Below are 12,424 nucleotides of genomic sequence, written 5' to 3' on the forward strand. Positions count from 1 at the left end.
TACTAGAATCAATTAATGTCTTCTAACATTTTAATCATAGGTTTAGAAGTGTTTAAATGTATAATGCAAAAGAGACTCCACACTCTTCCATTCATCATTTAATGCTTACAAATCTTGATCTAGTATTACAAACTTAATCCTCATGTCTTCTAACTATTTAGATATCTAGTTAAATTTGTATTCTTGTTGTTGAACAAACTAGTTCAAATACATACAATCCTATTGCTATATCAATTGGGCTTTAGATCAATTTTTTTAGAATCTACAATTACCCACAAAAGTGTGAAGAAAACTGCCACAAAGGCATCGTTAAATGCACAAAACAATACCTCTTTCGAATTGTTTGATTTTGGGTGTGGTGGAGAGATTTGGGTGAAGCCTCCAAAAACTTCCACTTTGCAATCACAGCCACATCAGAATATTAGGGTTTAGGGTTTAAGGCGCCAGGAAGCGTTGTACACACACGAATTAGGTTCGGGTTCGAAGGTTTCGGCGATGCTCGCAATTTCGTAGCGTTGTTGGTTCGATTGACAGACACGAATGGCCCGTTTGTAGTTGTGGGTGATCGTCGATTTTGCTCTTTGGTCGAAGAGTGTGGGGAGGATTGGAGGGTGTTGTTGCTGCTACCAAGTGTTGGGTATGGTGGGGAGATTGACAAGAAAACAAGGGACGAGGGGAGGTTGGTGAAGAGTTGGGAGATGGAAGCGGGGGAAGCTCGAGAGCTGTGGAAAGCCGCAGCGGAGGGGAATGTAGAGCGCGTGCAGAGCTTGTTGGAATCGGGCGCTGATATTTGCGAAGGGAATGACGAAGGCTTGACACCATTGATGATGGCTGCGCAGAATGGCCACGCCGAGGTTGTGCGTGCGCTCCTTCGAGCCGGAGCTCCTTGGAATGCGTTGAATCCCGCGGGCAAGTGCGCCGGTGACTTCGCCATGGAAGCCGGCCACCAGGAGGCATTCGATGTGCTCCTCGATGCCGGTAAGTTGAATTCTACTGGTAACCGGATTCGGTTGCAGACGTGGGGTGATTTTGGTAGCAGCACGAGGGATTGTTGGAATGGCACTCGGAAATGGGTACTGCGCATCTGAATTAGTTCTTGCAAGCTCAATAACCGATTCGGTTGGCGTGAAAAAAATTTGTGTTGAAGTGTAATCATCCTTTGAGGGGTGTGGTCTCAGGTATGCAGGCCGAGCTCATACTTGGCATTGTAGCGCGACAAACCAAAAGAGCGGAGGACGGGGAGAAGCCTTACTTGCAGCAGCGGGTGGAATACAGTGAAGGTAAGTTGACTGATGAGGAGAATAAGGGTGTGATGATGGCGTGGGAGAATCCCCTCATGGCAGCGCACGCAAAAGCCATCTGCGCTAACGGAGGACATGTTTTGAATGTGGGGTTCGGGATGGGCTTGGTGGACACGTCCATTCAGAGCCATAACCCAGCTTCACATACCATAATCGAGGCACACCCCGAGGTTTACAAGCGCATGTTGGAGACAGGGTGGGGTGAAAAACGAAATGTGCGAATATTATTTGGGCGTTGGCAAGACGTGCTTCCACAATTGGATTCTTATGATGGTGAGCCTTTTATTTATTATTTATGTGTATAGTTTGGTGAACTTTCCCGATTTCAGCGCAGGTGTAAAATGACGCTGGAGTAGTTGCTGAGTAGCTCTCCGTAGTAATTGTACGGTGAAGTTGATTTAGATGATTGATCAACTGTTGATCGCTGTCCCTACACTTGGCATGTGCATTTTTCTATTCTCTAGTTTCTTGCATGAATCCCGTCTCACCGTGCCAATGAAATGCAACGATGCAGGCATCTTTTTCGATACGTATGGGGAGTTTTATGACGACTTGAAGGAGTTTCATGAGCACTTGCCGAAGATCCTGAAGAAAGGTGGTATTTATTCGTATTTCAATGGATTGTGTGCGACAAATGCTTTTTTTCACGTGGTATATTGTCAGCTTGTAGCTTTGGAACTTGCACGGCTGGGTCTGACCACCCAGTTTATTCCATTGCCTGTGAAGGATTGCTTAGACGAAGAGACCTGGCTTGGTGTTTATCATAAGTACTGGCAGCTAGATACTTATTTCCTTCCTGTATGTCAAGCTGAGGAAGATGAAAACGAAGAGGATACAGTAAACGCATCTTGATGTAATCAGACTGGAGTCTTGATTGACTGATTCTCGTCTTGTGATTGATTACTCTTCCTCCTTATGCATACGCATTTATCCAGTTGCACAGCTCTTCAGGGTGCAATGCTGAGCGGATTGAGCAATTTGTCCCCCCGCTCCCCGACTGCGGTCTCTGCTGGTATATGTTTGAATTGAACGATTTGGACTATGGTTTCGCAATTGAGTTATTGATTCCAATCATTTCGCTTTTTATCAATGTGCCCATTCACTGTATCAATTGCCCAATAGGATTTCAATTGTAGAGGAACTTGACGAGGAACTTAATGTCCTCACCGAAGAAATCTGTAAATTTCGCTGCAACTACCAAGGTGTATGTCATGACGTCGTGAGCTGCCAGAAATACTGGGAGTAATGTACAACATGTTCAGATGAAAATCAGAGCTTACTTAGACACAGCATAAATGGGCAGCAGCATTATTGGAGCTGAAATGCAGTGATGTTGCAGATTTTTGGCCATGTGTTCTCCATGTCTCCTGAACCCGTCAGAGTGGTCTGGCCTCGGTTCTGCAATGCGGGACGAACGATCTCTTTGAGTTGGGCAGGTATGGTCTACCCTATACTGTACCACTGTTGTTGCAAGCATTCACGGCACTGATGATACTTTTGGGGTTCCTTTTTTGGTTGCGGCCAAGGTGATATACATCTTTTGCTAATTTCTCACTACCTGTTTTGAGAATTGTGTTTCTCTCTTGCATTTTGCGTAGAGACATTCCTTTAGTACGTAAGGTGGGTGCCTTATTCCACCCGCCCTCTGCTCACAATGAGTTGAATGGGACGCTCTTTGTACTAGTGCTAGAAAAGCTAAAAATTTGTGCGGGTTTTGGATGTCTCAAGTGTGTGGGTAATGGCATTTTATTTTACTAATTCTATTGCACGCATGGTGACTGTTATGGAACTGTTGCAACTATTATGGATTCAACAATGAAGCAAGTTTTTATCCTTACAACCAAAGACAGTTGACTTAGAAGAGAGGTTATATCACTACTCTAAGTTATGTTGTTATCTCATGTTTTGGAACTTTTTGATGCATCTAAGGGATGATTATTTATTCAAATCTACAATTACTAATATCAATAAATTATTGTACATTTATTTATTTTAAACGATAATTTTTATTTAGTTTTATTTAAGTTCTTCACTCATTTCTTAACCACCGTCGAATTTGTCACATATGCAATTCGGTCCGCAATGATCCTAAACTAGAGGATGAGGGCAAGTTGAACAGCGAGCTCAACCATAGCTCTGAACAGGTTGGCGGTTTGAACTCCATCTGGAAAATCTCAATCTTGATTGGCACAAATTTGCCCAGGATTAACCATTGCTGTTTAGAAAAATAAAATAAAAATAAAAATAAAACTATGGAATTGCTTGAAGTTCTATGCTGATGGAATCATTCAAATAACTCATAAGTTGATAATGTTGAACTAATTATATCAATTTAGGAAATATGGTCCTGATAGAGCACTTAGTAAACTTGTACCATGTATATTGTAAAACAAGTGTGACCTTGTGTAAATTATCCACAAGGAACACATGAATAATAAAAATGATTCTTGTATATCTTCTCTGAAATACGAGCCACCAGTAGTTGTAAAATCCTAATTTGTTTAATATTAAATATCTACAAGAAATTGTATAGGTTGTGATACAAGTGTTGGGTGAATGTGATGCAATGCCTGGGTCCTAAGTTCAATTTCTAACACAAAATAAGTGATTGTGATGCTTATACTATGCACCGTATGTGTGTATAGTTTTCTTTTCTTTTCCTTTTGAAATAAACTAACTCCACCCCAATTCATTATTTGTGGGCTATCCAAGTAGGTGGACAAACCAAATGATTTTGGATGTGCGTATACCAGTGAATGAAACAAGAATTGGTCCACAAATCATTAATCTCTGCTAATAACTCACTGGGTTTCATGTCTAACCCTAAAAAATCTGTGAAGGAATATCAAACAACGAAGAGTGGCTTAGGAGATGGGTTTATGTGAATTATTGAACAGGCCCAAAAACTTCTGTACCCAGTTGCTAAGCTGTAGGCTCCCTAACGATTTAGGTCTCCTACTGCTCAGTCAAGTACTATATTTTGCAAGATAAGGCTTCCTCCACAGAGTGATAAACAACATCTCATTTTTCCTGAAAAAAGAGGCTAAAATTGATGTGATGGACAAGGGTTCCCAAGTTCACAGCACATTATTCATGACCCATCTAAAATCAAGTATGTTCTGTCCCCATTCATATCACACAATACGCCTGACTCACGACTCAGTTTCAGTCGTCCTTCACAAAACACCCTCCTCTTATAAACTTTAATTGAAATGTCTAAAAAACCTAGAGGAAATCAGGTTCATTAATCCTCACGTTTACAACATATTAAAGGAAAATCAAACCATAAAGCTCAGGGTAAGTTGGAGACGTGACTAGCATTGTGAGCTCAACCTAGAAATCAACATCTATGCACAGAATAGGCAATGAATCAAGTTGTGTGTTATACATATATTCTCTGTGGAATCTATCAGAAGGGATTAGTCGCAATCTCTGTCCACTGTAGTAAACTGGCGTTGCCGACGCTTTTCTGACGGGTTTTTAGGGCGACTGAGCACCACTGTGATGTCAAGGTGGGGTCAGGATGCCTGGCAAACGCTAGGGATTGAGATTGCGAGCGGGCCCTATCATCCTCTGCAAACCTCGCCACACACTACTCCTCTGGTGTGGAGAGCCTCTCTTCTGTTAGATTGTCACCCACCTACTTGTGTCTTTCAATCTCAGAGCGACTAGTGTACAATCAAGTGCTGGCGAGAGTGGTGTGTCTTCCTCAGCATTCCTGCTTCTGTTGAAGCTTTTTGTTTCCATGGATGTTGCAGGATCTCGTCGTGTTCCATTTCATGTTTCTTGTGTATATGTTAAGAGAGTGGTTCTGTTGTTTGGTATTTGATCTTGGGAAGTATTTGTTATTAAATGCTCTGGCGAGTAAGGTAGCGCATGATATCTGTGGTTCTTCTCGTTCGCATCGTTTTGATATGTTTCATTGCGCCATCAATCGTTAGAATGTGAGTTCGTAGTTTCGATTGTTTTAGAGGGTTCTTTTCTTTCATAATTTTTTTTCTGTTACCTTACAGAGGTAGAGTAAGGTGAGTTTTAGCAGGCGCTTTCTACTTGGTTGAAGTGTTTGCGATTGGCATTCTTGTTTCTTTTAGTGTATGGAAATTGATGTGGGTGTAGATTTGAGGACTGGTTCTTCTGCGGAGCGTTTAAAGTAATTAATGCTCTGCGTATATGTTTCGTAGTTTGGGTATATATGGCTGTATAGTTGGTGGCTCTGATCTCGTGATTATCTTTGAATTTGGGGTGCGTAGGTTTGTTGTCGATCGCAATGTCTACCGAGGGGCAAGTTATCACATGCAAAGGTATGACTCGAACTCCTCATCTTGTTTCTGGTAACTTACGCTCATAGAGTTGCATGCTGCAATGCTTAGGCTCTGTATGGCGATTTCAAGCTTTGATACGTGTTTTCTTATTGCAAGCAAACTAGATAGATTGATGGATTATTAGCTCTTAAAATTGTTTGTGTTAGAGACATATCAGAGCTTCTTCGCTATTTAAAAAAATTCATGCATGCCGTTCATGTGGACGTTTTTTCCAATTTTTAGGCTTTCCTGTGAGAGCCCTGCATTATTCAGTTGGCAGCTTAATGACAATGATGACACGTTCCCGTTGCTTCTGTTAAATATAGCTGCTATTGCATGGGAGGCCAAGAAGCCTCTTTCGATTGAGGATGTTCAAGTGGCTCCCCCCCAAGCTGGAGAAGTGCGGATTAAGATAACGCACACTGCGCTCTGCCACACAGACGCATATACGCTGGATGGTCATGTGAGTTTTCTTAACCTTCTCCTTGCCCTGTGTGCACGCTCGTGGATATGCATAGGGTAGGTTAGGATCGGGCATTTGTCAACGATTTCAAAGGACATGGCAGACAGACAGGCTGAGAAGTTTTATTCTGAAAGGGTTTAACTATACTGGGAAGAGGAAAGTAAATAGTATGACAAAATACTCAGACTTAGCGATTGGAATTGAATAGTATAGGGTAGAAATTTTACATGGACACATCTTCTTTCAGATTCTATTCACTTAGACCCCCATGAACTTACTTGTGTTTCTCGGATAACAGGACCCAGAGGGTTTGTTTCCCTGCATCTTGGGGCACGAAGCAGCTGGGTAAGTTCTCTCCGTCTGAATTCCTCGGTAAATTAGTGAACATACTGCAGAGCTGATGGGTTTGTGTTGATAACACGAAGCACTTGTATACGAAGAAGCTGAAACTTTGGTGAAATTCTTATATCTCCTTCGAGAATTGTAACGCTAGTCATACGAGGGGTGTGTACTTAGAACCTAGTGATCGTTTGGACGATGGTTACAAATGTCTTTTTGTGGCAAGTAAATTTATGAACTTGGTTTCTGTAATTCAGAATTGTCGAGAGTGTTGGAGAGGGAGTAACTGAGGTCAAAGCTGGAGACCACGTGATTCCATGCTACCAGGCTGAATGTAAAGAGTGCAAGTTCTGCTTGTCTGGAAAGACGAACTTGTGTGGGAAAGTCAGGTCAGCAACCGGTGTGGGGCTCATGCTCAGTGACCGCAAGTCACGATTCTCCAAGGACGGAAAAGTGATTTATCATTTTATGGGAACGTCCACTTTCAGTGAGTATACAGTAGTACACGCCGTTTCAGTGGCAAAAGTCAACCCTGCAGCTCCTCTCGACAAAATCTGCCTGTTAGGATGCGGAATTCCCACAGGTACAGATTCTTTCGGGAAATGCTTGCAGAAGGAATTTAATGTACGCAAACACGATCTTTTGAGTCTCGCGTGCCCTTTCAAAAAGTAGTTTCTAAATCTCAAGTTTCTGCTGACAGGTTTGGGTGCTGTATGGAACACTGCCAAGGTGGAGAAAGGAGCTAATGTTGCTATTTTTGGTCTGGGGACTGTAGGCCTAGCTGTATGTGTTTATAACTCTCATTCTATTTTTAGCTTAAAATACTCACTCCGAAGTAACTTTCAATTAGCAGCGAAGTCTTAAATGTAGTGAATTTCATTGAACCTGAACTTATCTTTGAGCTTTGTCATTAGTTTGTTATGATGAGCTTTTTTTCCGCTCATGCCATTACGTGGTGGCTCACGCAATATTCTATTGTGTCTTGAGCTGTGCAGGTTGCAGAGGGTGCCAAAGCAGCAGGTGCAGCCCGTATAATTGGTGTGGACATAGACCCCAGCAAGTTTGACCGAGGTTCGAAATTTCTGAAAGCACCAAGTTTGATCGTATCCAGCTAGATCTTACGACACTGTTTTTGAAGCTGAAATCCACTTGGTTATCGAGGTAAGTTTTTCATTGTACTAGATCGTAAACTGGTCTCTGATCCCAGGTGTTATGTTGCTGCAGCCAAAGACTTTGGAGTGACGGAGACTCTCAACCCCAAGGACCACAAGAAACCTACTCAGGAGGTACATTTATGGGCACTTTGACTGCCACCTCGTTATTGCCTGTTTCCAGTTCTATCGTTTTTCGACAGTTACTTTTTGTATGCTCCATATGTGTTTTGGTTGTAATCATATGTGGATTTTTTTTCGTGAGAGATTGTTGTATTTTTCATTTCAACTTCCTGTGAAATATGTGGCTGAAGATTCTTTCTCACCTTTTCAGTAATGTGTATTGTGCATAGGTCATCGTCGAAATGACAGATGGAGGTGTGGATTACAGCTTTGACTGCACAGGCAATGTCCATGTCATGCGTTCTGCCTTAGAGTGTTGCCACAAGGTACTGTGTCATATACTCGTTTCCTGTCAATGCTTCCCATCAGAAAATCCAGATGACCGGACTTTTTGATTGATTATAAGCTTCCTGCAAGGAACAATCCTTGAAATCGGATGTTGAACTATTTGGTTGTGTATTGCAGGGATGGGGCACATCTGTTATCATTGGAGTGGCAGCTTCAGGGCAAGAAATCTCAACGCGTCCATTCCAGTTAGTTACAGGGCGTGTCTGGAAAGGCACTGCATTTGGAGGATTCAAGAGTCGCTCTCAAGTGCCAGAGCTTGTGGAGAAGTATTTGAAGAAGGTGCGTTTTCAAAATTCCTGTTACTAAACTTGGTTTGAGTTTAGGTCTACATGGGAAGTCTGCCTTATCACAGGCTGTTTTAGTCCCATTTTCTTTGAAGTTACAACATTATGAACAGAAGAAAAGTTAAATAATCTCCTTTACTGTACTTAAGCCCTGATCTTGTTTGGAATTCCTTACCTGTATGCTTCCAATACTACATACCAGATGCTCCGCAAGTACCAGTTAGCTTTGCTTATGTTAAGGGTGTCTAATTAACCGGTTAATATTTGTTGAGCAGGAGATCAAGGTGGACGAATATATCACCCACAACATGAAGCTTGATGACATAAACGAGGCCTTCGACCTTCTTCACAGCGGCAAATGCTTGCGATGTGTGCTCCAACTCTCCAGTCTATAACTTGGAGACGCTACAGATAAATAGCTGTACCAATTCTGGAGCATTTTGAACAATATTCGAAGATCTCAGCATAGTATCTGCGGAAGACCATAAACCTTTCTTCAACAACCTCTAAAGACTTTTAATTCGCGCGCAATTGTCTCATAACTCACAGGCATGCTCTTGGTATGAACCAGCTTATTCAAGAGAATTAAATAAACTCTCCACAGATGTTGTGAATGAATGTGTTTGTTTGTATGTGGATTTGAATAGATATGGCATCCATCCATTCCAGGGAACTCGTGGCGCAATGGAAGTGCGTTAAGTCTAGATCAGAAGCTTTAGTGTTTGGTTCAGATTTGGTTCAAGCACCTCTATTTGATCGTATTTTTTGACCGGAAGTTGCCCCCTGCGAACACCTAGATTAGAACAATTTCTTTAATTGGTACATTTTTTTGTTGCAAATTAAACAAACGCGTAAATAAAAACACCTCTCAATTACAATTTTATAGGTGGTAGGATTTCTAATAACAATGTAAAATAGTGTTAAGTTTGAAGGCTTGTATTTTACTAGATTAAATATTGTATTTTATTGATTAGGGATCTAATTGAAAAATGTTATTCTACAATATTAAATTAAACTTCAATTCAATGTATTGTGATTATATTTTGGAGAATATCAAATTGGTTCACCTAAATTAAAATTGACCTACGAATCCTTGAATCCCTTCTTATTTCTATAAATATTGCATATCACATATTAATACCCCACCAATAGGATGACATTTGAAATTGCTAAATAATATTTTGAATTAACAGACATGCCACTTAGGCTAGAAAACCTTCTATGCAAAGGAATCAAGGCTAGCTGGTGCAATTATAAACTGCAAAGTCACATGATGAGTCAATTCAATATTCTCTTATATTTTATATCTACAATATTGATCATCAATTACAATAAGTGTTCTTAATTACATATAATATGGACATTGATTATTTTATATGTTTTTCTATTTACTTTTAAAGAATTGATTTGAAAATTCAATTGTATTGTAATTGATTTTTTTATTTTTGTTTTTGTTTTTTTGCACTCATAAACCATAAAGATTCATCTTAAATAATGATTTATTTATTTATTTATTAGCTTTTAATTTAATTGCCATTAAAAATATTTTGCTAGTTTACTTTATAGAATAAATGTATTTTGATAAACATTATCAAAGTTGATTAAAAAATATAACATATTCTATAAATATACTACAAGAAAAATAAGTATTTTTAGTTTATAATGATTATAGAAAAAATATGTTATAAATTGTTTATAAGAAGAATCATTTAATTCTGAATATTTCTTATGATAAAATAATTATTCCTTGTTATAAAGGTAAAAAAAAACTTTAAGATGTAACATATTATCAATATAGAAAAAATTAATTATCAATTATTTTTAATAAGAATTTAATTTTAAAAAAAGTATACAATAAGTTATACATATCTATATCTATGTATAACTTAATAATCAAATATTAGGCATAACAATAATGTTTAAAGGAATTTTTTAAAATTATAACATCAAATCTTAAATATAAAATGTTCTTTAGTTTAAATTTTAATTATAAGATTTTTCTTAAGTATATTATAAAAAAAAGATGAATATGTCTTTCGAAAGTAGAAGACTTATAGTAATAAAGAAAATTGTATTGATAATAGTCAATTTAATATTAGAATATGTTACAAAATAAAAAGAACAAATCTCATTCAAGTTAATTTTTAGTTTTTTAATTTTTTTAAAGAATAATTTAAAAAAATAGGCTCAATTATATATATATATAAATAAAAAAATATATTACTCGAAATCTAACTTGCTGAAGTTGAGTTTAGTCATTTGGTTTTATGAAATCTCTAAATTATTAGATCATATGTTGTCATGGATTCTTTCACCCATCCACCTAGATTTTATAAACTATATAACTTAATCTACCATAGGATTTGTTACTCTCTTCCTTTAAAATAGAGTAAATCAAATTAGAACTTTAATAACTTAGCTATTGATAAAGTAAAATTCTAAAAACAAATAAGTCAAACTCTTTATATCTATAAACCTTAAAACTTATAGATTATTTTTTTATTATATTATAAATATTATATATATATATATATATATATATATATATGTTTTTGTTTTTGTTGTGTGTTTGCTCTCAAGTTGTGATGGTTAGAAACACATCAGTGGATGATATAAATTGTCACAATGGCTTATTGAAGCATCTAGGGATCCATATAGTACCTTCAAATCAGTGTGGGACACTTTACAAAGATACAATAGCACTTGGTTTACATCAATCTCAATGGATCTAATGACTCTTTTATTCTTTAAGCAAAACAATCTATAATTATGTATGTAATTGGAGTTTGTGTGGGGCTTGGTAAAACTACTAGCACTCAAGGTGCAAATGTAGAGATGGCAAATCATCCAAATTAAGAGAGCCTTGAAGTCCCTTTGGTGGCTTTTTATATGCCTAAAATTTTCTTAATCACTCTTTAATGTCATACTTTTGCTGAGGTGCTACTATTAGTTACTGTAGTAGCTATAATTGGCACAACTTTGTACAATTTGCTACTGTTTCATAACTATGTTGATATGCAATAACAATTAATGGCATAACTTTGCTTTGATGTCACTGCAGTGCTAATACTTTGTCATATTAGATTTTTGTATTTTTACTTGTTTTTTAGATAATGTTTTTGCTAAGTGTCATAAGGTATTGTTGATACAAAAAGTTAAACTAGTGTGTAAGCACAACCAATAGTTTATTGGTTTGTTTAGCTCAAAATTTTATTGATTTTATCATCCTTGTTTTGTTTTATTATTTATCTAATATAATTTTAGTAGCATTGATGTCGTAGATAATTTAGAAGTAATTTATGAATAATCTAGAAGAAATATGGTAGTAATTTATTTATAAATTAAAATTTTCCATACTTTAATTTTTATTAGAATTTCAATTTTTCAAAAACCAAGGCCCATGAATAGTCAATCTTAACTAAAAAATGTATTTTGAATACCATAGGAAAGTTGCTTTGACTAGAATAGCATCTTTATGGTTCATTTGATGGCTCTTAATCTTGATCTTGAGTATGTGATTTTGTAAAGATAGATGTAGCATTAAATTCTAAGGTGTCCACCTATTTTGGAATCTTCACTTTGATGATTTTTAGGTTTATTGTTTGGTTGTTATGGATAAAATTTGGATGGAAGGTTAAAATGATGTGGGAGTGAAATTTAGACAAATAATCAAATCATTAGATGAAAGTAGTAGATGATTAGAATAATTAGGTAGAATCTTTAATTTGGATGAGATATATTTTGTGGATATTAAATTGGTATGACACCTATTGTATGGATTAGAATGAATGTTGGTTAGATGGATGTAGGTAATTTAGATTGTCAATAGAATAGTAATTTATATTTGACCACAAATATAATTAAATTAATTTATGACCTTTAAGATTTTTTTTTATTTTTAGAATTAATTTATAACTTTTTGAATAAAAATTAAAAATCTTCAAAAATCATATCAACAAATATTTTGTAAAGAAATTTATTAAATATTTAGAATCTTTTGTAAGTATGCCAATCTTCTTTGTAAAGTAAAAAAATAGATTTTTGTAAATGGATAATTTTTTATTATATATTTAATAATTAATAATACTAGTAATGATAATAATAAATTTTAATA

The 12,424-nt window shown here is 36.9% G+C and overlaps 2 protein-coding genes across 9 annotated transcripts; both read left to right on the top strand.

Moving 5' to 3' along the window:
- Positions 1-441: 441 nt before the first annotated feature.
- Positions 442-3,024, top strand: LOC112294549 (protein arginine N-methyltransferase 2). Of its 5 annotated transcripts, none has more exons than XM_090243836.1 (5): positions 444-978; positions 1,179-1,574; positions 1,816-1,896; positions 2,237-2,313; positions 2,641-3,024. In XM_090243836.1, the coding sequence occupies exons 1-4, from the start codon at positions 699-701 to the stop codon at positions 2,263-2,265; spliced, it is 786 nt and encodes a 261-aa protein (XP_090099962.1). In that variant the 5' UTR covers positions 444-698; the 3' UTR covers positions 2,266-2,313; positions 2,641-3,024. The 5 variants fall into 5 exon arrangements, with proteins under 5 accessions (XP_024400882.1, XP_090099962.1, XP_024400884.1 ...); XM_024545116.3 differs by having other exon boundaries at positions 2,253-2,313; positions 2,630-2,824; XM_024545117.2 differs by having other exon boundaries at positions 2,253-2,313; positions 2,641-2,781.
- A 1,873-nt stretch (positions 3,025-4,897) lies between these two features.
- Positions 4,898-8,928, top strand: LOC112294548 (alcohol dehydrogenase class-3). Of its 4 annotated transcripts, none has more exons than XM_090243834.1 (11): positions 4,898-5,326; positions 5,552-5,602; positions 5,929-6,065; positions 6,364-6,410; positions 6,662-6,987; positions 7,105-7,187; positions 7,400-7,475; positions 7,629-7,690; positions 7,909-8,004; positions 8,144-8,305; positions 8,586-8,928. In XM_090243834.1, exons 2-11 carry the CDS (start codon positions 5,569-5,571, stop codon positions 8,703-8,705), a joined length of 1,143 nt encoding a protein of 380 aa, XP_090099960.1. In that variant the 5' UTR covers positions 4,898-5,326; positions 5,552-5,568; the 3' UTR covers positions 8,706-8,928. The 4 variants fall into 4 exon arrangements, with proteins under 4 accessions (XP_090099960.1, XP_090099961.1, XP_024400878.1 ...); XM_090243835.1 differs by having other exon boundaries at positions 4,898-5,245; XM_024545110.3 differs by having other exon boundaries at positions 4,898-4,999.
- Positions 8,929-12,424: the final 3,496 nt, after the last annotated feature.

Source organism: Physcomitrium patens, chromosome 17 (assembly GCF_059467195.1).
Source record: "Physcomitrium patens ecotype Gransden chromosome 17, ASM5946719v1, whole genome shotgun sequence".
NCBI classification, from domain to species: Eukaryota; Viridiplantae; Streptophyta; class Bryopsida; order Funariales; family Funariaceae; genus Physcomitrium; species Physcomitrium patens.

Bases quoted from the DNA above. Each gene is read 5' to 3' on its own strand.
- LOC112294549 (XM_024545114.3), top strand. From the start codon at position 699: ATGGAAGCGGGGGAAGCTCGAGAGCTGTGGAAAGCCGCAGCGGAGGGG. The intron at 979-1,178 runs GTAAGTTGAATT...GTGTGGTCTCAG, and splicing joins CGATGTGCTCCTCGATGCCG to GTATGCAGGCCGAGCTCATA. The intron at 1,575-1,815 runs GTGAGCCTTTTA...GCAACGATGCAG, and splicing joins ACAATTGGATTCTTATGATG to GCATCTTTTTCGATACGTAT.
- LOC112294548 (XM_090243834.1), top strand. From the start codon at position 5,569: ATGTCTACCGAGGGGCAAGTTATCACATGCAAAG. The intron at 6,411-6,661 runs GTAAGTTCTCTC...TCTGTAATTCAG, and splicing joins TTGGGGCACGAAGCAGCTGG to AATTGTCGAGAGTGTTGGAG. The intron at 8,306-8,585 runs GTGCGTTTTCAA...TTTGTTGAGCAG, and splicing joins TGGAGAAGTATTTGAAGAAG to GAGATCAAGGTGGACGAATA.